Below are 21,542 nucleotides of genomic sequence, written 5' to 3'. Positions count from 1 at the left end.
TTCTAAATGTGAGGACCTATCATCATTTGTTTTGTCCCATGTAGCCCTACAAGCAATAACAACAAGAACAACAAAAACCTACCTAAATTTTTCGTTTATAGGTGTAAATATACCAAAAATAAGTTTATTATAAATGTTTCATTGGTGAAAAGTTTAAGGGAAGAAAGTACAGCAAGGTATATTAATGACATTTGAAAACAAATGTGTAAATGGCATGAACCTTTCCATATACCATACCCTCAGAACATACAATGAAAGCAACAAGAAAAAGAAGAAGAAGATACAAAGCCATTTTCTTCACTTATAATTGGATTCTATAGCCAAAGTATAAAGTGTAATATAAAGAAAACTGCTCAGGAGTTAATAAAAAGCTTGCATGGGAGGCCTAAGTTTAGGGCAGTTTCAAAAATTAAAATACTTCATTAGGACCAATTGAGTTCCAAAGAAATATACTGTTGGTGGCAAGACGCTACAATTAAAGGATACCAAAAAAATTTTTTAATGAATGCCAAGATCAAACCTAACATGAAACTGTTCTATGAAAGAAAAATAAGAGAAATTAACTTACTTTTAATATTAACTGACTGAGGATCTACTTTAGGGGGTCCTACAGCATCTTGCAGCTTTTCATGTAAAACACGTTGAACAATTTTATTTATAGTTTCAGGATCCTCAGTAGAGTGAAATCTACAAATCAACAGCATATGAGCCAACACTCCATGTTTCTGTTGACTGTGGGCCAAAAAAGAAGAAAATGAAAGAAAGAAAAAAAAGAAAGGAAGAAAGAAAAGCAGGAAGGGAGGGAGGGAGGGAGGAAGTGAGGAAAGGAGGGAGGGAGGAAAGAAAGAAAAGGAAGGAAGGAAGGAAGGAAGGAAGGAAGGAAGGAAGGAAGGAAGGAGAAGCTAAGGGAAGGGAAGGGAGGAAGGGGAGAGAGAGAGAGAGAAAGAAAAGAAAAGAGAAAAGAAAAAAGAAAAGAAAAGAAAGAAGGGTAATATCTCAGTCTGCTTTTTTCTTTATCACTTACATGAAATGCACACATAAAATAAATCCATAAATGTTTCCTTCTATATTGCTACTGCTCAGTATGTGAAGAACCACAAATTCAGTCTCTCATATAGTGAGCTAGTCTGTTCATGGTATCCCTTACCTTCAAAAAGTCTAGTTAAGTATATGGTTATTAACATAAAAACATACCTCTCAAAAACCATTCAAAATTATCAAATACAATGTGTCTTAAATATAAAATCAACTGTGGTTTTGAATTTCAGGTTTTATTGTGTCTCAAGTCTACTTACCTCCCCTAAACAATCTTCAGGCTATCCTAAACAACTCCCAATCCTAAAGATATCAGAATGCTTTACCAAATTGTACTGACTTCATGTAACTGTCTTTTCAACACAGAGTATTAATTAGTCTTAATACTATTTGTATGAATTACTACCTTGGAATCATCCTGCCAGCTACTTTACCCACTCCTTTTCATAGTCACTTCTGAAAGAATCTAACTCTTCGTTATATATCAACCACTACTCTCATAAACTGGAAGTGGGAATACAAATTAGAGTCTTATTTTTGGATAGCAGTTTTATCTATTATAAGTTTGAATATCTGTCTTCTCTGACACAGCATTTCCACTTCCAGAAATTAAATATTCAAATGCACTCATGCATTTGTGCAAGGACAGACCTATATACATGTTAATTGTAACACTATTTTCAAGACAGGAAAATAAATAACAACCCAAGTATCCTAGTTAACAAAACCAGTGGATTCTTTTCAGTATTTATTATATTCAGTCAGGATTATTTGTCAATGCCAACCACACCCTCTTTGAAACTTCTTATCTTTTGCAACAGTGGTGCCTCTGTCATGATTTTTCTATCTTCCTGCTCTTTCCCTATATCTAAGGTTCCTATATTCCTTCCATCACCTTAAATATTGTTCTTCAAGCTTTCTTCATCATCCTTTTCATTCCCTTTTATTATTCTTTTTCCGAGACATTTACGCCCATGCTTCCAAATTTTTGAGTTGATTGTGAGCAAATTTCTATCTTCTGCTCAGTTCCATTTCCCTCTACCAAGTCACACTCATTTTTCAGGTTCATATGGTCCCTTAGTATGTAAATTCAACATCTCCAAAATTGACTTAATCTTTTCAATACACTTGCTCTTCTCACTATTGTAGTAACAGAAGACAGAATAATGAGTAGCAGTAGCAAGATTACTGGAATAAAGAGGTGAACAAATTAGAAAGCTATTGGGAAAATAGAATTAGTAGTACTTAGTTATTCATAAAATACGAGGGGCCCAGGAAAGGAAGGAGTGTTCGATGACTTCCAGGTTTCTCATTTATGTGACTGGATTCTTCCTGAGTTAGGGAATTTTCTGTGGAACTTCCACATGGGGATGTGTATATAGTGATAGAAATCAGAAAAATAGTTCAAACTGGAGATAGAAATCTGTATTTCAATAGAATATGAGGCCATGTGGGTGAATGAGGTCCCCCTGAGAAAGTGAAACTTAAAGATGAGAGAAGTAGTTGCAGATCCAAGAAAGGGCACTATCTCAAACACCAGAGAGTACAGAATTTTTAGAACAGAGTGATCAAATAATGCCTTAGAGATATCAGCTAAGTAATAGAATGGCAGGAAACTTTTAGAGTTTTGTCATTGGAATAATTTTGGAAATAGTTCTTATTCTATTTTTTAATACAAATAATTTGCATTATGGCAATATCATATTGAAAATTCTTATAATATTTTCCTTAATATTATGTTCTAAACCTATATACGAATGGTTAGTTGACAGACGAGATCTTCTCAGCTACATATTTTGAGAATAGAGAGATGGAATAGAAGAAGGTAAACAAGATTGACTAACAGGAGGAAGAAGAGCTAAAGACAAACCTGATCTACTACACTGTCTTACATGGGGCACTACTTGCCATTAAACCAAGGATATGTGTTAGGTCTATCTGTACTTAGCACTATCTGTACTTAGTAAGTTTCTCAGAAAACACTTTTACAGCATAGGCACCAATTATACCTCTGTCCCCAGCAATCACCTTGCAAATGCTTACTTTGGGATTTAAGGAATCAATAAGGGACTTTGTAACCCATGACTTACACAGAACAAGTGTCAAATGTTTGTTGAATTGAATTATATATTTAACACTTCAAAACATATTTATTGCTGAGCAGATTAACAGCTTCAACTTTAAATTCAGAAGTTGGCAATTCAGATTTACATACCTGAACTTGATAACCTGAGACTTCACAAATTCTTCCCTAAATGGAGATTCATAAAATGCATTTTTCACCTGTTTGAAAAATATTCAAAATATGTCAGCAAGAACTTTATGAAATTCCACAAATTAATTCAAAGCTTTTTAGAAAATTAAAAAACAAAACAGAGCAAAAGGCATTGACATTTCGCAGTGAGCTGAACTTGAGGAAGCTTGAGGAATCTACTGCGGTATTCTCAGTGATTTCAACTGAACTCTGTCTTAGGAATGATAGGAGTAGGGAACCGCAGTGGGGTCAGAAGTGACATCTGCTGTACTAATGCTCAGAAAGAGACAAAAGAAAATGAACATCCTGTTTCTTGAAAATTAAGAGTGAGCAATTTTACCTGGAGATAAGGACTTTCACTGCCCATAGACAAAGGAAATGAAATAATTCTGCCACATAATAATTGGATTATAGAAATGAGTGCATGTCCATGTCAAATGCTTCCCAAACCTAGTGACAAAGTTGTCAAGTATCCTGGCATAATGTACACCCAGTTCAGCACTCCAAATGCTCATAGAAAGACCCAGGTAAACTGGGATACTTAGCCTAAGTTTTACTCTACTAAAGTGAAAGAATCTATTTTTGTAGAGATGTTAGTTATTATTCTAAATAACAATTCTAGGCAACTTAATTTTTTAATTAGGAGTTTATGTAAGGAAACACTTCAAGGGGTCTTGTTTCCAGTATGTGTATATATAGTATGTAGTAAGTAAACACTTACTACATGCTGGTGATTAACAGAAGCAATGAGACTTTTAATTCTTTCTTAAATTTTATTAATTCAAATTGTTTTCCCTAAGGACAGTTCTTGTAATTATGAGACAAAGCTGACTAGTACAAGTCCTCTGAATAGGATGACAGTATTCACAAGAAAATTTTTATTTAAGGGTTAATTTTTGTCAAGTAACTTCAAAACTATTATTAATTTTGAAGGCATTAAAGAGTTCTATGTATATTCCTTTAGATTTAAATCTGTCTGGATTTTATTTACTTAAATAAAATGTACTTGAATGGCACAAAGAACAAGGGCAATAGTGCCATCTCTTCTTGACCTTTTTAGTTCAATTTCACTTTCTTCATTTTGCAAATGTATTTAGCCTTAGAGAAGAGCCTGATCAAATATTTCCCTGATTTGGTGTTTGCAAGGGCAGATGTAACCAGGATTCAACCTCTGTCTCAGCAAGCTGGCCAAATCCCCAGGCTGTTGTCTACTGGGCGGTTTCCAGGGTCTCACTTCCATTCTTGTTCAGTTTACTGGAACTGGAAGACAATTTGGAAATTATCTAACCTAATACCTTAATTTTCACATAAGGAACTTTGTCCAGAATGATAAACGGATATGTCAAGTGATGTATCATTAGCTAGTAGGTGCCACTGAAGCTACATGTGCCTCCCAGCTCCTAGCTCAGGGTTCTTTCCATCACATTATACCACGAATTACCTCACAGACTGCCAGAAAAAGTTAAATTATTCTTTAATTAATCTGATAACGATAAGAAGTTACCACTTAGTCCCTTGTTTTTTGGCCCATGCTAATTTTTCCAGTTTCTTAGGTATTTAATTGATCCCTCGAGATGAATACTGATGCATTAAGGGTAGAGTTGCATATCTGTGGATTTACATACCAAAAGCTAGTTGAAGGTTAAATATTTTTAAAAACTGGGTAGAGTTGCATATCTGTGGATTTACTACATATTTTTGTACCAAAAGCTGGTTGAAGGTTAGATACTTTTATAAACTAAAAGACTGTTTAGGTATGTGCCTAAATAGTTTCAATCTTGGCAATCTTCTGCTCAGAGTCTCCTTTTTAGGAAGTGTAGGATACAGCAAATATATTTTAGGCCACACTCAAACATTTCCAGAATCTCTGGACTCTGCTGATCAACAGTGTAGCACTAGCTAAGGAAAGGTAAGTAAGAAGGACCTGACTGAATGGCTAAAGTTTCTTTGGTTCAGCCCTGCGAGTGATATTGTGCTAAGTGATGTATTGTCTGTTTTGTTTTATATTCCTTGGGTTAGGGCCTCTTTTCATTTTGCAAATACACAGGGATCTGTTAGTTGAATGGATCTTTTAGAAGCTAGGACGCTAAAAATATGGTAAAGAGTGACAGCAAATGCACCAGAAGTGGATGACAAATTGCTTACCATTGATTCAAGTCTCTGGCTCATTTCTGTAAAATTGTTAGAAGCCTCTCTGCCAAACTCAGCATATAGTTTGTCAGTTGTAAATGACAATGTGCTATAGTAATTGTAGGTCTTCCTTTGATCTACAAGGAAAGAAGCAAAACCCTATCTTAATTTTTATCAGATGGGTGTAAAGCATCATTATTTCCCCACTTGGTTGTTGCTAGAAGACTGAAACAGGAAGGAATGCTCTTAGCACAGATCATCATCATCATCATCCTGCCCCAGGCCTCATAGTTATCTCAGGATATAAAACAACATTTATCATCATGTGATTTAGAGTATCAAAGCTGTAAGAAATGCCTGGTGTTCCTGGAGTACTGTACAAGTAGCTCATCAGAAGAGTGGGCTGATTATTCATCTGTTATTCATTCCTCAGTAAGTCACAAGAGAGAGCAAGTCATGCCATCTGAGCATACAAACAGGGATGGATTCAGAAGCCTCCCAAGGGTCACTGTATTTGTATATTCCAAATATAGATTTTCTTTTCCCTTCCATCAACTATACATCAATTCTGTCCATAAGAACTCTAGTTTGAGAAAATTTATTTTGGCTGAAAAGGAAGATGAGGTTAGAAATTAAAATGCAAGGGATTCAGTAAATAGAAGTTTAGGGAGCTAAAGTTGCCACCTGGCATAATCTTCCAGGGACACTATTTACTTTCACCCAGCTCCCTTGTCACTGCCTGTATGTTTTTCCCACCAACCACAGGGGTTGGCTTGTCTGCTACTTAGCCACTGTCTCTACCTTCTGCATCCAATTTAAGCAACCCACATTTTTGACCTGCTGAAAAGTTAATGTCACATAACTTTTCCTCTACCCTCCAGTGCATGAGGAAAGCACACAGCCCTCAGAAAATTAATGTATTCATTCAACAAATATTAATGCCAGTCACTTTTCAGCGAGAGACACTGTGTCAAGCATTAGAAATACACAGGTGATCAAGACAGTTGTATGTAGTTACTATAGGAAAGCAGAGTGGCTCATCCAGTCACAGTCTCTCTCCTCTCTCTTCCTTCCTATTCTTTCCCTCTTCACTTAAACCGCAGAAGAAAAATAAAATAACACTGAACACCAATGTCCCTGGTACAGTCACATATCTCATTTAATTTATAATAACTCCACAGAAAGGCAATATTATCCACATTTAACAGACTACAGTCTTGGAAATGTAAATAACTTGCCCAAGCCCAGCAGGGCATAGCCAAGACTAACTTCCAGAGTACAGACTTATTTCACAAGCTGCTTCTTAGAGAAAAAAAAAAAAAAAGCCACTTATTGAAGCTGCGGGACAAGTCTTTTGTTGTATAAAAGTTATTCAAAAAACTACTAGCATATTTCAAAAAAAACACCCTGGCCATCCATCCAGAGGATTTGATGGGACAGAGAGAGAAGCACTATCAGACTCTGACAAGGGCTGGGGAGGGGTTGGTGATGAATAAAAGAGATGAATGGCAGGCAGAAGACACTGAAAGTTGAGTCGCCAGAGTACTAGAGACCTAAGTGAAGGACTTGGGAGGTTTTACTCTTCCTCCATCCTTCCTCACCTCCCTTTCTCTGAATGGAAGTTTCAAACCCAACTTCAAGTACGGTTTCAAATGTATTGAAATACTGGGAAATAACTCATAACTATCTCTGTAAACTACTGTTCTATTACATTTGTATTTGTAAACATCTGCCTCATGGTTAGCTATAACTTTATGTGGAGTTGTATCCATTCTTCTAGAATTCTGCTTCAAATTTTAATGTAAAAGTGAACCGCCTGGGGAGCGTGTTAAAATGCTGATTCTGGTACATGAGGTCTAAAGTTAGACTCAAGATTTTGCATTTCTACCAAGCTCCCAAGTGATGTTGATGCTTCTGGTAGCTAATCATATGTTAAATAGCAAGGTTCTAGACAGAATGGTAACAGACCCCTCTATATCCTTAAATGTAGTTTTTTGACTTACTAGATTGAATGATTTAAAATCGTCATTAGTACAGGTCAAAAATAGTCAAATATTGGCAATTGCATATGGTTTAACCAAGTTAACAACTTATTATCTGTGCTCAATATTTTACTTTACTCTGTAGACTTAAGCATGCCACTGTTAAAACATATTACCAGCTGCCATAAATATATGGTATGAGTAGTTACTAAAACATGTTAGGAATATTAACAGAAAAGTGAAAAATAAGGATAAACATGAGTACTTTTCCAGCAGGTTTGTGATTCTATAATCTGCAATGGTGTTGGCTTATAACAGATTCATCTTCTGACATCCAAATCACACAGGGGCAGAAATGCATGCCCAAAGGCTCCAGACACGAACTGTATACAGAATTCTATGTTGTCCTGGGCTTTATGAAATAAGAACCAAAATGATGTTTTTCCAAATATGATTACCTTTATCTGTATCTGTCTATTTCTGTAACAGATTTTTTTGGTTTGGTTTGGTTATTTTGGCATGTCAGCTTCTCCGAAACCACTCTGTTAGTTTATACCCCAAAACAGAAAGCAGGTCACAAACAGAAGACAGTAACACACATCACAACAATCACTGTTTATTCAGGTGTACTGTGTGGGCAGTGGAAGCTGTGTGTTCAATATTACTCAATTGATCATCCAAACAACAGGATTCAGAAACAGGTTACTGAAAAACTTCTTGCCAAGTTTTCACTGTATACATATGAGTAAGATTTATGAATCTTATAAAACTTGGCTTGGGAAGAGGCAAATGAGAAGTAGTAAGGGACATTTTCTCTCACTGAGGTCATTAGCCCCTAGTATTACTAGGAATTCCTTGTGAAGTCAGACAAGCCACAGTATGGCCCAGGAACATATCATAGGTACGATTCATTCGATATTATCATTCAGTATTTAATCCACCTAACATGTGCCAAGACTCTGATAAATTCTAGACACACAAAAGTGTGTAAAACAGTCCTAGGCATCCATGGGGACAAATAATGATGCTTATAACAAAGTGGGACTCAGTATACTCAGCAGAATTGTAGAGCTATAAAGTTATTTCAGCAATTCATTTTTATTTCAAGTATGCTCCAGGCCTGGCACAGTGGCTTACGCCTGTAATCCCAACACTTTGGGAGGCCAAAGCAAGCAGATCATTTGAGGTCAGAAGTTCAAGACCAGCCTGACGAACATGATGATACCCTGTCTCTGCTAAAAATAGAAAAAAATAGCTGGGTGTGGTGGTGCACGCCTGTAATCTCAGGTACTCAGGAGGCTGGGGCACAAAAATCACTTGAACCCAGGAGGCAGGGGTTACAGTGAGCCGAGATCAAGCCACTGCACTACAGCCTGGGAACAGATCAAGACTCCGTCTCAAAAAATAAAAAAAAAAAAGTATGCTACAGAAAAATCTATTAATAATATGCAGACACTCCAAATTTAAAGACCTGTCTGTATGCAAATTCTACCAAAAAAAAAATCTTTGTTTTAAATATTTTTTTAAACTATCTAGAAATGATCCATCTTGCTTTGGAAATTGAGATTACACTTGCAGGGACAGTAGAGGAAGACAACCAGATTGCAGAGTACTCTTTCTCGTTATTGGAAAGCAACTTCAACAAGGTCCCAATTAAATTAGAATCAAGTGATTAGCTTCTATGGTTACGGTGCCTTGAACATCCAAGTATAATCTAGTAACAGAGGGAGGTATTAAACTAACAGGTCACGGTTAAGTCAAGTAATTAAAACCCGAAGCAAAGTAGGAGGAAACTTCGGAAGGGTTGTTACATCCTGGAGAACAGTTCTGAAGTACCCTAGAAACCTTTCTAATAACATAGCAACTAACAGTTCATCTAGCAATGAGGTACCTGATAACCGCAGGGTGAACTTCTTTATAATGAGCTTTCTCAGCATACCCTATCCTCTGTAATCACCTACAATATATCCTAAGATGAGATTTTAATAACAGAAATAGGCACTTATTCAACAATGCATCACTATGACTATTTTTCTAACTTCCTGGTACAGAATAGAGCCTACTTTTTTATGACTCCAGATTGTGTCATTGATTTATTGGCATGTCAGGACTTCAACGAGTTGGATTTTTTTTTTTTCTTTTTGACACCAAGTCTTTCTCTGTTGCCAAGGCTGGAGTGCAGTAGCATGATCTCGGCTCACTGAAACCTCCGCCTCCTGGGTTCAAGTGATTCTCCTGCCTCAGCCCCCCTAGGAGCTGGGACTACAGGGGTACACCATCACATCTGGGTTTTGTTTTTTTTTTTTCCTTTTTTTTAGTAGAGACAGGGTTTCATCATGTTGGCCAGCCTGGCCTCAAACTCCTGACCTCAAGTGATCCACTCGCCTCAGCCTCCCAAAGTGCTGGGATTACAGGCGTGAGCCGCTGCACCCAGTCAGAATTATTTTAAATCAAAGTGCTTGCCCTATGACCTCAAACAACTCAAGACATTGGTTCTAGCTATGCTGTAGTTTTCCCTTGATTAATATTCACTTATTGCTTATTAAGGAAGATGCAAATGAGCATGCTGTTCCCAGCAGAAAGCATCACACATCAAAGATAGAAAACATAATCCTCCTTGACTTATGAGCAGTAAATAAGAGACAAAGCAGGTAAAGATTCCTTTGTACAGGTTATGCAAATGAATCTTAGTAATGAATGAATAAGCCTGAGGCAAATCAAAACAGCAAGGTATGAGGAAATATTTGGGGTAAATTACATGATGCCAAGGCAGGTTATACTTACTGTATCTCACATAATGAACAGTGAGTCCAATGCACACTGCCAGGACGATCAAGGATATGTAGATGACGAGGCCGATAACCCAGGGCTCCCAACAAACTCTTTTCCTAGCCCTCACCACATCTGGCCTAAGGAAGAAAGTAAATAGATAGATTATTTCAGAGCATGCAACACATCCACTCCTTAGACAAAACAGATATTTTTGTGGAATAAAGGACATTCATTTGGAGGGTCGTGTACTGTCTGGGTTTAGAGCACAGCCTGGTTCCAGGCTGCTGAGGCCAATCCTGACTCTGACTCCTGTTGTTAGGCAAGTAGTTTGACTTTTCTGTGCTTCAGTTTTTCTCATCCATAAAAGGAAGATGATAATGATAGTACCTATTTCATATGATTATTGTGAGAATTAAATGAAGTACTATATATAAAGTGCTTGTAACAATGCCTGACATGTAGAAAGTGCAATATTAAATGTCACTTGTTGAGCCAGCCACGTACTTGATATAGAGTTAGACACTGCAGGAGCTACAAAAATATTTTAAGCCTTTTCTCTAGCACTTTAGAATCTTAAATATCCTTTTTAAATGTGTTACAGCTTGAAGCATACCAGGTTTCAGATAGAGTTGCTAATCCTATGCTTCTAATTTTCCGATCTATTTCCAAACCAAACTTTGAGGATACCTAGAAGAGACAACCAGAGGCCCCTTCCTAAAGAACCTGAGGTTTTGAGCTAATATTTACCTCTAAGCTTTAATGATGCTACAGGAAATTCTTTTTGCTTGAGATTCCCTCAACAACTTCTATTTATTCTGCCTTCAAAAATATGTGTAACTGGAAAACATTGATCCACATGATTTTTGTTTGATTGGTAAAATTGTCCCATTGGGTTATAATATTTGGTAAGCAAACTCTAAAGCTAGAAATGTGAAATAATAAGTCAGAGATGACTAAGGAGTTTGAATATGATACTGTTATTTTAGATTTCTTGAGGTATTTATCATGCCAGTGTATGCTATACTTTTTTTTTTTTTCTAGAGCGCTGTCTGCTATATGAGGACTTGAGGAAAACATGGTATTCTCCTGAAGGAGTACTGGGTGTTGAATCAGAATAAGGAGAATTCTAAGTGCAGCCCTTTCATTAACAGGTCTGCGACTTGGACAAATCATTTAAACTCTGAGCTCAATTTCTCCATATATCAGTAAGGAGCAGGATAACCATTCCGTCTAAAGTGCTTTGGGACCTAGAATTAGATCATGAATGTGTAAACAGCAAAGCATTTCACAATAAATACTTTTTGTTTACAGAAATCAAGAACACTCTGTTTCCTGATGACATAGGATCAGGAAGTGATGATATTATCATGTTGGCCCCTGTCACACTATCATTACATCCTGGCTCTGGCTGGGCACAAAATAAAGAGCATTGGCACAGAAGTCAGTGGTATTATCATCGCTACACAACACTGTCCCTGGGGAAGGCACTGAGATGTGGTGGAAGACTCCAGGGACTCTGCTAGTTCTCCTGCCTTGTTCCTGTGATTTTTCCATGGGTCTGTAACCAGGGAAGCTTTATCTTACTCTCCCCAACCTTTCCCATCTCCAGTTTTCCCTTGAGTAGAATTCCAAACACCTGTTCCTAGAATGGCAATTACTGCAATATAAAAAGACTTCTCCACAATGAGATTACTTTTTATGTGCAACTGTGCCTAAGAAACCCCCAAAACTGACTCCTATTCCTTCATCCCTGAATACTTGCTATTCATCAATTGCAGAAAAAAGGAGATGAGTATAACAGACATAAGCAAAACTGTTGAGGGGAATACGGGCAGAGGTTTCTCAACTAATATCAAAACATGTCAGATGAAGAATATGAATTTGTGCTTGAAGAAAACATGAAATTATCAAAAATACATGATTACTATGTAGAATTGTGAAATATTAGATACTATTTGTTCTACAGTAAGTTTTAATCAAGATAAAAATGTAAACAATGCAGCCATTCTATTGATGAGGTAGGTTTCATGTATTAACATTAAAAAGGTTAATGATAAGTTTTAATTTTAAAAATTATAGAACAATATGCATTCCATGTTTCAGTTTTTCTAAATAATAAAACTATATATATATCTGTGCGTAACAAAATATACAGAAGACACAACAATTTTTTTTCAGTAAGAAGCAGAATAACAAATAAGTGAGAAACTTTAATTTTAATTCGTGGTTTTGTTTGTTTTATGGTGGATTTTTTAAGAACAAACATTATGACTTTTGAATTAAAAGAAAGCGAGAGAGAGAGACATAGGACATTCTTAAAATATGAAAAAAATAAGGAAGATTACATATGTATTTTCATGGAATTCACATCACTGCAGTGTCCAAGGTACCACTGTGATTCCTTTTCTGACCCCCACCTTCCCACATTACTCATGACTATTTTAGTGACATGCTCTCTTGGGTGGCTAGAAGACAAAAGGGATAACATGGGACAAAGAAAAAAGAGAATCCAGTCAAAAATACTTTGAATAAACAATTAAGAGATTATATTTCTGAGTCCTGCCACCAACTCATTTATTACATAGTCTTGTACCCACAGATTCAATTATCTGTCTTAATTTCTCCATATGAAAAACAAGGATAATAAGTCCAGACTCCTCCTAACCTAATGAGCTAGATAGAGATAAAAATGATAAGGCAGTTTGGTACTTTGAGCTCCCAAGTGGAAAAATCATTGCACAAATAACAAGGATGATAATCATTATCATCATTATTTTAATTATTAGTAATAGTGGTAATGACCACATTACTAAGATGTTTGTCATTTGAAACTTTATTTGTTATTTTCCCAGTCTGTATAGCACTGTTTTTCAAACTGATTCACCATATTTGTTTAGCTTTCTTGAGATATAATTGACCCTATTTCTTACTTACTTTTTTATTTTCTCAGTAAGTGATTCAATACTGAATTCCTCCAAATTACATGTGAAAGAAAATGTGCTCAAAAAAATAGTAAAGTGAATGAATAAATTTATTTTACATATCAACAGACATTTGTATAATTAACCTCCTCCTGAACATACATAAACACTTGTCCAGTCATTATTTTCATCTATCAAAACTTATGTGCACCTATTCATGTAAAATCACCTTCAGATAGACTGATTGAATTCTAATAGCTTTAGTAATATAAAATTGCTTTCTTTATATGATTTTCTTTTCAATCTGGGGACATGTATAATTAGTGACAAGTCAAGTGAATATAACAGTTAAAGTATGCTTATGCTTTTTTAGCCCCAAATTGCCAGAAAACAAGCAATATGTTTAGATCTGCATTATTATTATCACTTATTAATGTGTCATTTTTAGAGTAGTGCTAAAAAGGAAAAGCAGCAGCAACAGCAAAAAGACAAGGGGAAAAAGGTACTAATGCAAATAAAGCTAATGGCAAGCACTGGAAAATGACAAGTCAAGGCTCAGTGTTTCAAAGAAAAATTTACCAGAACAAGCCTCTTCACAGCAACACCACCAATCAATAGTGGGTCTTTTTTAAAAAAGAAATTATACTTTAAGAGCTGGGGTACATGTGCAGAACGTACAGGTTTGTTACATGGGTATGCACGTGCTATGGTGGATTGCTGCACCCACCAACCCATTGTCTACATTAGGTATTTCTCCTAATGTTATCCCTCCCCTAGTCCCCCACCCAGGCCCCAGTGTATGATGTCTCCCTCCCTGTGTCCATGTGTTCTCATTGTTTAACTCCCACTTATGTGTGAGAACATTCGGTGTTTGGTTTTCTGTTCTTGTGTTAGTTTGCTGAGAATGATGATTTCCAGCTTCATCCATGTCCCTGAAAAAGACATGAACTCATTCATTTTATGGCTGCATAGTTTTTCATGGTATATATGTGCCATGTTTTCTTTATCCAGTCTATCGTTGAAAAAGAAAGGAGATGTGTATAACAGACATCATAGATGGGCATCTGGGTTGGTTCCATGTCTTTGCTATTGTGAACAGTGCTGCAATAAACATACGTGTGCATGTGTCTTTATAGTAGCATGATTTATAATCCTTTGGGTATATACCCAGTAATGGGATGGCTGGGTCAAATGGTATTTCTGGTTTTAGATCCTTGAAGAATCGCCACACTGTCTTCCACAATGGTTGAACTAATTTACACTCCCACCAACAGTGTAAAAGCATTCCTATTTCTCCACATCCTCTCCAGCATCTGTTGTTTCCTGACTTTTTAATGATTGCCATTCTCACTGGCATGAGATGGTATCTCATGGTGCTTTTGATTTGCATTTCTTTAATGGTCAGTGATGATGACCTTTTTTTCATATGTTTGTTGGCTGCATAAATGTCTTCTTTTGAGAAGCATCTGTTCATATCCTTTGCCTACTTTTCTATGGGATTTTTTTTCTTGTAAATTTAAGTTCTTTGTAGATTCTGCATATTAGCCCTTTGTCAGATAAATAGGTTGCAAAATTTTTCTCCCATTCTTCAGGTTTCCTGTTCACTCTGATGATAGTTTTTGTTGTTGTTGTTGTTATGCAGAGGCTCTTTAGTTTAATTAGATCCCGTTTGCCAATTTTGGAATTTGTTTCCATTGCTTTTGGTGTTTTAGCCAAGAAGTCTTTGCCCATGCCTATGTCCTGAATGGTATTGCCTAGGTTTTCTTCTAGAGTTTTTATGGTTTTAGGTCTTACATTTAAATTTAATACATCTTGAGTTAATTTTTATATAAGGTATAAGGAAGAGGTCTACTTTCAGTTTTCTGCATGTGACTAGCCAGTTTTCTCAACACAATTTATTAAATAGGGAATTCTTTCCTCATTGCTTCTTTTTATCAGGATTGTCAAAGATCAGATGGTTGTAGATGTGTGGCATCATTTCGGAGGCCTCTATTCTGTTCCATTGGTCTATGTATCTGTTTTGGCATATGTTACATATTTGACTGTAGCTTAGCTCATAGGATTGTGCCTGCTTATCCTATCAATAAAAATATTTGAGATGTGTTTTACATTATGAAAAACTCATACGAGCAAGCACTAGTGACATCATTAATGCTTCTCACACTTTCTAGAACAAGACCATAAAAATATCCACAGTAGAAATAAAACAGAATATTGTATATATATGTGCATGGATTGTATATTTTCATTGCTGTTTTTTTAAAAGAAGAAATACAAGCAAATTACTCCATATAAAATCACAAATAACATATTTCTGTCCTATCCACTGATAGATAAAACACATCTATAAGTATCTAATAGCATCAGCCAGGTCCTTGGGCTGAATTGCAATGTTTGCATTCCCTACCATAATAATTATGCCTAGTTCTCATAGAGAAGTTACAAAACCCAAAGTTTAACTATTTCTGTTTAACCAACCATGAAACTTAAGTGACAGTATCTTTCCCCTGCCTTTAAAAGGAGGTTGTGAAGATTGCATATGATATCAACAGACTTTGTTAGATAGGTGTACCACATAAATATTAGTGGCAACTCAACAGTAAGGACTGTCTCTGACCTCCACTGTGGTTGTCATCAAGGTCTTTATTAAGCTCCCAACTAGATATGGTACAGCACAGGTGACTACAAACTGATTTAAGTTGATCTCTAGAAGTTTGCAACTACATACAGATAGGTGGGTTGCAAAAAAATTAAAGATGTTATTAAGTAATTAGTTATGAGTTTATAGACTTAAACTAAGCTACTGAAGTTTGAATTCTACTAATATATTTGCTTTCTTTCCTCAAACTGGCATTATCTGAGTCAGCAACTTTATACACAACAATATCCCACAGCAAAGTTAATGAGGGATGCCATTGCAGCCAATCATAGGGAATTCTATGCACTTCAAAGTGTGAAAGAAAAATAAGAATTAACAAACAGTGTGCTGATATCATGGCAAGTGTATCAGAACAAAAATGATTGAGGAACCTGAGCTAGAGACACTTTTGTGGCTGCTAATAGCTTGAGACTTTCAGAAACTTTTTTAAATTTTAGCTGTCTTCCTACCAAATCTTCCTCTTGACATTGTCTAGATGACTCCAAGAAAGTTTGCATGATACAATGGAAGTAGCTCTAAACTGGAAAACCAGTAACCTATGTCTTAGTGTTAGTTCAAACAGATGAGAAATCTGAGAGCATATTCCACATCACACAAGTTCCAGCATCCCCTGAGCCCCAACTTGTGTGATGTTGAGTGCTCTCCTTTCCTTCACATGTGAAAACATCAGTGGAAATTTAAATTGATCTAAATGTTCTTCAATTTCCTTCCAAGCTATTGTTCCATGCCTCACATAACACAAAAATGTTAAATATCCTAATTAAAATTCAGCATTTATTAAGCAATCAGACTTCAGGTAATTTTTCAAATACCTCATTTTTCTGTTGACTACAACGTCCGATAGTTTGAAATAATATGCAGTCAAACTAGAGACTACAAGTTATTTGAAATGATCTAACTACCATAGCTGAGAAAGCCAGACTTTGAAAATCATACTTTACTACTTGCATTGAGAAGTTGGTTAAGGAGTACAAAAGTAGAGATAGAAGGAATAAGTTCTACTATTCAGTACGGTAGGGAAATTTTAGTTAACAATAACTTGTTGTGTATTTGAAAATAGCTAGAAGAGAACTATAATATTTCCAACACAAGAAAAGATAAATGTTTCAGGTGATAGACATCCCAGTTACCTTGGTTTGATCATTATACATTGCATACAAGCATCAAAATATCACAGACACCCCCAAAATATGTATAACTATTAAACACCAATTTTTTAAAATCTCTAGACCCTGATTAAAATGTGCCTGAATGTGACAGTTGGGCCACATGCTAACACCCTGTTGTGTCCTCTGGCTTGCTGTTTCTTTAGAAAGCACTGTAAACCATATGCCAACAATTATTTAGACAATCTAGAAATTTCTACACGTAACAAAATTCTGAATTAATTCAGCAATGAAGAGAAATAGAAAAATGTATAGACCCTGTCAATGTTTAAATAATTCTTCCAAAATGAAAAGTGAGTTTTCTTCATTAAAGAATTTTCTGCCCCAGTTACCGACCTAAAATACATGTAAGAATTCAGTTTTAATTTTTGGATGGTACACAAAATTTACGAAATTTTTTATTATATACTCACTTTAACAATTATGTTCTAATATATTGGCATTTAATAATAACATAGTGAAATAAGCTCAGATTCATATTAGAATAAAGTGGGATTTCTGTACAAATTAATGCCATAAAAATTATAAGAAAAGCATTATTTTACCCAAAAGAACAAATACTTTTAGTTACCAATGTCCATGGATTTAATTCATATCTATATAGTGATGACTACCAAATCTATAACTGCAGCTCAGCTCAGTTGCCTATACTTCAGAACTATATATCCACCAGCCTATCTATGTTCATCACAATGGGCTATACCTCTTACCATTCAAACTTAATACAGCCATACTAGAAACTCCTAGACACCTATCCCAAATATTTATTCTTTTTTTCCTAATAACAGAAACCTTGATCTTTGGTTAGGCACACAGCCACCAGAAAAATCAAATGGCGCCCCTTGTCCGTAAGAGTCAGCATACGAATACTTTCTTTCCAATGGAGTATCCACTTTGTTGGCTAGAATCCTAATATGCATTTCATAGTTAGAATATATATGTGCTAGTTGAAGCACAGATTGCCACAGTAGACCAGGATTTGGAAGACACATAATCAAGCTGGTAGACAACATAATAATGGGAGCCTAAATTCCCAATTATTTGTAAACCTCCCTATTAGCTCTTACCTGCCTACCTCCAGAATTGTTTCACATTAAACAGAATAAAATTCCATTTTATGTAATCCCCTGTTACTCTGGGTTTCTTGTCACTCATAACTAAGTCTGATACTATTATAATATGCAAAACAGATTATTGCAATCAAGGTAAATTGCCATTTTCACATAATAATCTTTGGGAAAAAGATGACATGAAGACATATATTTACTAATTCTCTGGCAAATTCTGCATATGTGAAAGATGGTAATTTATTTTAACTTAATTTTCTCTAGCAGCATAATTTTGAGATACAATTAATAATTATAATACTAATATACCAGAAGAACAAGGTTCTGGTCAACAGCCTCCTTGTAACAAGCTCTATGATTTTAAGCAAATGACTTCCATTTTCTTGTTAGTGGATAAAGACTTGCGCTTAGGCATCAAACAGCTTGGGGTTAGTCCTAACTGCCTCTTACTAGCTAGGTGACTCTAGGAAAGTTACTCACCCTCTCTAAATCTACATTTCCCCACTCACAAATGGAGATACTGATAGGACCTAACTCAGAAGATTCTTCTGAAGATTAAATAAAGTAACACAAGGCAGATGACACCATGCCAGGCACACAGTAAATACACTACAAAAGTTGGCCATTGCCATTATTTCCTCTTTCATAATGAAAAATTAGTTTTAAGGTGGGTTGAAAAATCCACCCAGATGTCTCACATATGCCTAAGGGAATAAAAGACAGAAAGGTAGAGGAAGCTTCTATCCTCTATCCCACTCTACCCACAGCAATTCTGCTCCAAACATCAAGGGTCTGCATTAAGCTTCCAGTGCAAAAAAGGATTCAACTAGTAAAGAAAACTTTAAAAAGCATTCATCTTCAAACCCATCCAGTGCAGAGATTTGAATCAGGCAGCTGCCAATTGTCCTATAGTTTAATACAAGAATTCATTACCCTGTTTTTAAAAGGCTAAATGTAGCTTTATTGTTGAATCAAATAATATATCCCCAAATGCCTAATAATGACTTGAATGTACTATATAATTAAAAGATTAGTTTGAAATATTTTTAAAGTGTTCATTTATTATCTTTGGTATTTTCTTAATTAGGAAAGTTGAAACCCTAAAATAAAGTAATTTTTTGAAAGCCAAGGTAAGTTATCTGCGCTTCCCCAAGGAAGCACTTCTGATCCCAGAATCATGACCTAGCAGAAGCCAGGGCTAGAAAGAACAGGGCTGATGTGAGAACAGATGTGCTCAGATTCCAGCTCTACCAGTCACTTACGCAGAGATTTGGAAGTCTCAGTCTTCCTAATTTTTGGTTTCCCTAGCTGTAAAGTCATGGTAATATTAAAATTATCTGATTCTCAGGGTTGTAAAGTACCAAATGAGAAAACATATGTTGAAATTATATATGTAGCATATTTATGTCAAATAATATTTTTATTTTTACTATATGTATCCTCCCTAAATTTTACTAACTGTGACCTGATAAGATTTAATGTGAAGTAACTAATTTTAAATGGGCCATATATTTTCGTACAAGCTTAAATGGTAATAGTAATAAAAATAACAATAATATGTCTTGGGTCATGTAGTCACCGGTGTTAATTTAACTCTTCTATTTGATTGTATTGACATCAGTATACAGGTGAAGTGGGAGGACAGACTATCTCTGTCTTGACTGACTCATTCATTCCTGTGGCCACCTGCAAATTATCTTATCTTTGAGCATTTTATTCCCTTCCTTTAGAGAATGCATAGAGCAATGCTTCCTATTCACTGGCCTTAGACGTCTGCTTCAAAGATCATCCATAACAATGTTTCTTGAAAATGTAAATTATTCATCTTTTAAGACAGTAAGTCAGTTAAATCAAAGAAGTAAAAGAATCACTTAGGCAGATGAAGGAGGCATTGTGAGGGTGGCATAGCATTGTGATTAAGAGATAGGCTTTGAAGTCAGATAGACCCAGGTTAACTATCAGTTCTGCCTTTTATTATTACCCCTGGGCAAAAAAAAAAAAATATTACCTGTCTCAGTCTCATTTTTCTCATCTGTAAAATGAGTATAATAATATAACCATAGGTTGATATAAAGTTTAAATGCATATGATGTTTTAGGACAGTAGTTGGCAGATAGTACATGTGAAACTAAAGATAGCAATTATTATTTTGTCCTGCACTGACTCACAGTTCAACTTTTAAAAAAGTGCTAAATCTCTCTGTGTCTGCTTTTGCAGTTTCAAAACAGAGATATCATCTGACATCTTCAGATGAAAGGTTGCAAGATATAATTTAAATATGTCTGTATGGTACTTTGGATTCCCCTAAGATTAGTTCTATCATCTTAGAATTACAATTCTAAAAGTATCAGAAATTACCCAACCACACAGGCCATGTGTGTACCCGGGAGAAGGTTGGGCTTACGGGTTCTGGCATGACTCGGTGTTTCTGCAGCCCATTTTTCTTTCTCAGCCTCTTAAAACCTTCCTTCTCTCAAGTCCAGTCATTTAGAACCTATTAAAACCTGAAAATGTGAAAGTATTCTTCACAATTCTTATCTACTATCTTCAAATGGAACAGATCCAAATGAGTGCACTTGAAGAACTTCTCTGTGCAGTTTCTCTAAACTCTAACCCTGATAGAGCCATAAAACAAGCCAGAGGACCCATTTCACCTCCTACCCTTGCAGAAGACCTGCTTCATGACTGTTCAATCTACCTCATTCACAGGCACTAAAACCATCAGGCATGCTTATAAATCTCAGCGCTAATACGGAAACACATGATACTGCTATTTTTCATATTTTTCTGGATTGTTTCTATTTTCTCTTTATGTTGAAGCAATGACATATTTTTGGAGGAAAGCAGAAAACAATGACAGAATAACAAAGATCCATTTAGCAGACAGCTACTGCAGACCAGTGAATTAGTTCTATGAAATGCTGCTCTAAGATAAACTTGATTTTCACAATATAGCAAATGTAATCCTTTTTAGAAAACAGGGATGATGTAGTTAAAGTGCTATACTCTGATCACCTTTGAAACAGTGCAAAAAACTTAGGTCACTCCTTATTTAGTTTAAATACAAAGTCGGTTGTATAAGGGCAGGCAGCACATTTTTAAAAATGTTTTTAAAACTTATAAATGAAAATAAAATTATACCTCCACACTTCTTCCCTCAGCATAAATGTGCATGATTTCATATTAGTTTTTACATCTTCTGGTTTTTTAAATCTATGCACCAACATTTTCTCCATGTATGGATATGTGTGGGTTTATTTTCTGTTCCTCTGTTGCCATCTATTTTCTCTGTAAACTTTCCAAAGATTCTACTTTTAGCTTCCTACACATGGTAGACAGTATGTTATAGGGAAAAAGTATAGATTTTAAAATCAGAAAGATCAGGGTTACTTACTAACAGCCTAGACAATCACAGGTACTTCATCTTTTAAAAGGAATGAAAGCAATAACTACTTCTCAAAACATTACCAAAATTTAATGAAATCGCATTTTATAAAATGTACAATATATAGCAGATGCTCAACAGATAATTTTCTTCCACACAGGACTTAGTATG

General features: G+C 35.6%; 1 protein-coding gene across 1 annotated transcript in view; it reads right to left on the bottom strand.

Moving 5' to 3' along the window:
* TMPRSS11E (transmembrane serine protease 11E) overlaps positions 1-12,562 on the bottom strand; it is a 38,287-nt gene extending 25,725 nt beyond the window's left edge. The window contains exons 1-4 of the mRNA XM_021938575.2: positions 10,186-12,562; positions 5,435-5,556; positions 3,251-3,318; positions 569-732 (exon numbers count right to left, since the gene is read on the bottom strand). Of these exons, the coding sequence (XP_021794267.1) occupies positions 569-732; positions 3,251-3,318; positions 5,435-5,556; positions 10,186-10,402 (571 nt within the window). The 5' untranslated portion in view covers positions 10,403-12,562. The remainder of the gene's footprint in view (positions 1-568; positions 733-3,250; positions 3,319-5,434; positions 5,557-10,185) is intronic.
* Between the last annotated feature and the right edge of the window lie 8,980 nt (positions 12,563-21,542).

This window comes from Papio anubis, chromosome 3 (genome assembly GCF_008728515.1).
Source record: "Papio anubis isolate 15944 chromosome 3, Panubis1.0, whole genome shotgun sequence".
Classification (NCBI taxonomy): domain Eukaryota; kingdom Metazoa; phylum Chordata; class Mammalia; order Primates; family Cercopithecidae; genus Papio; species Papio anubis.
Note: the sequence above shows the minus strand (reverse complement) of the source record. Positions and strands in the feature narration are given on the sequence as shown.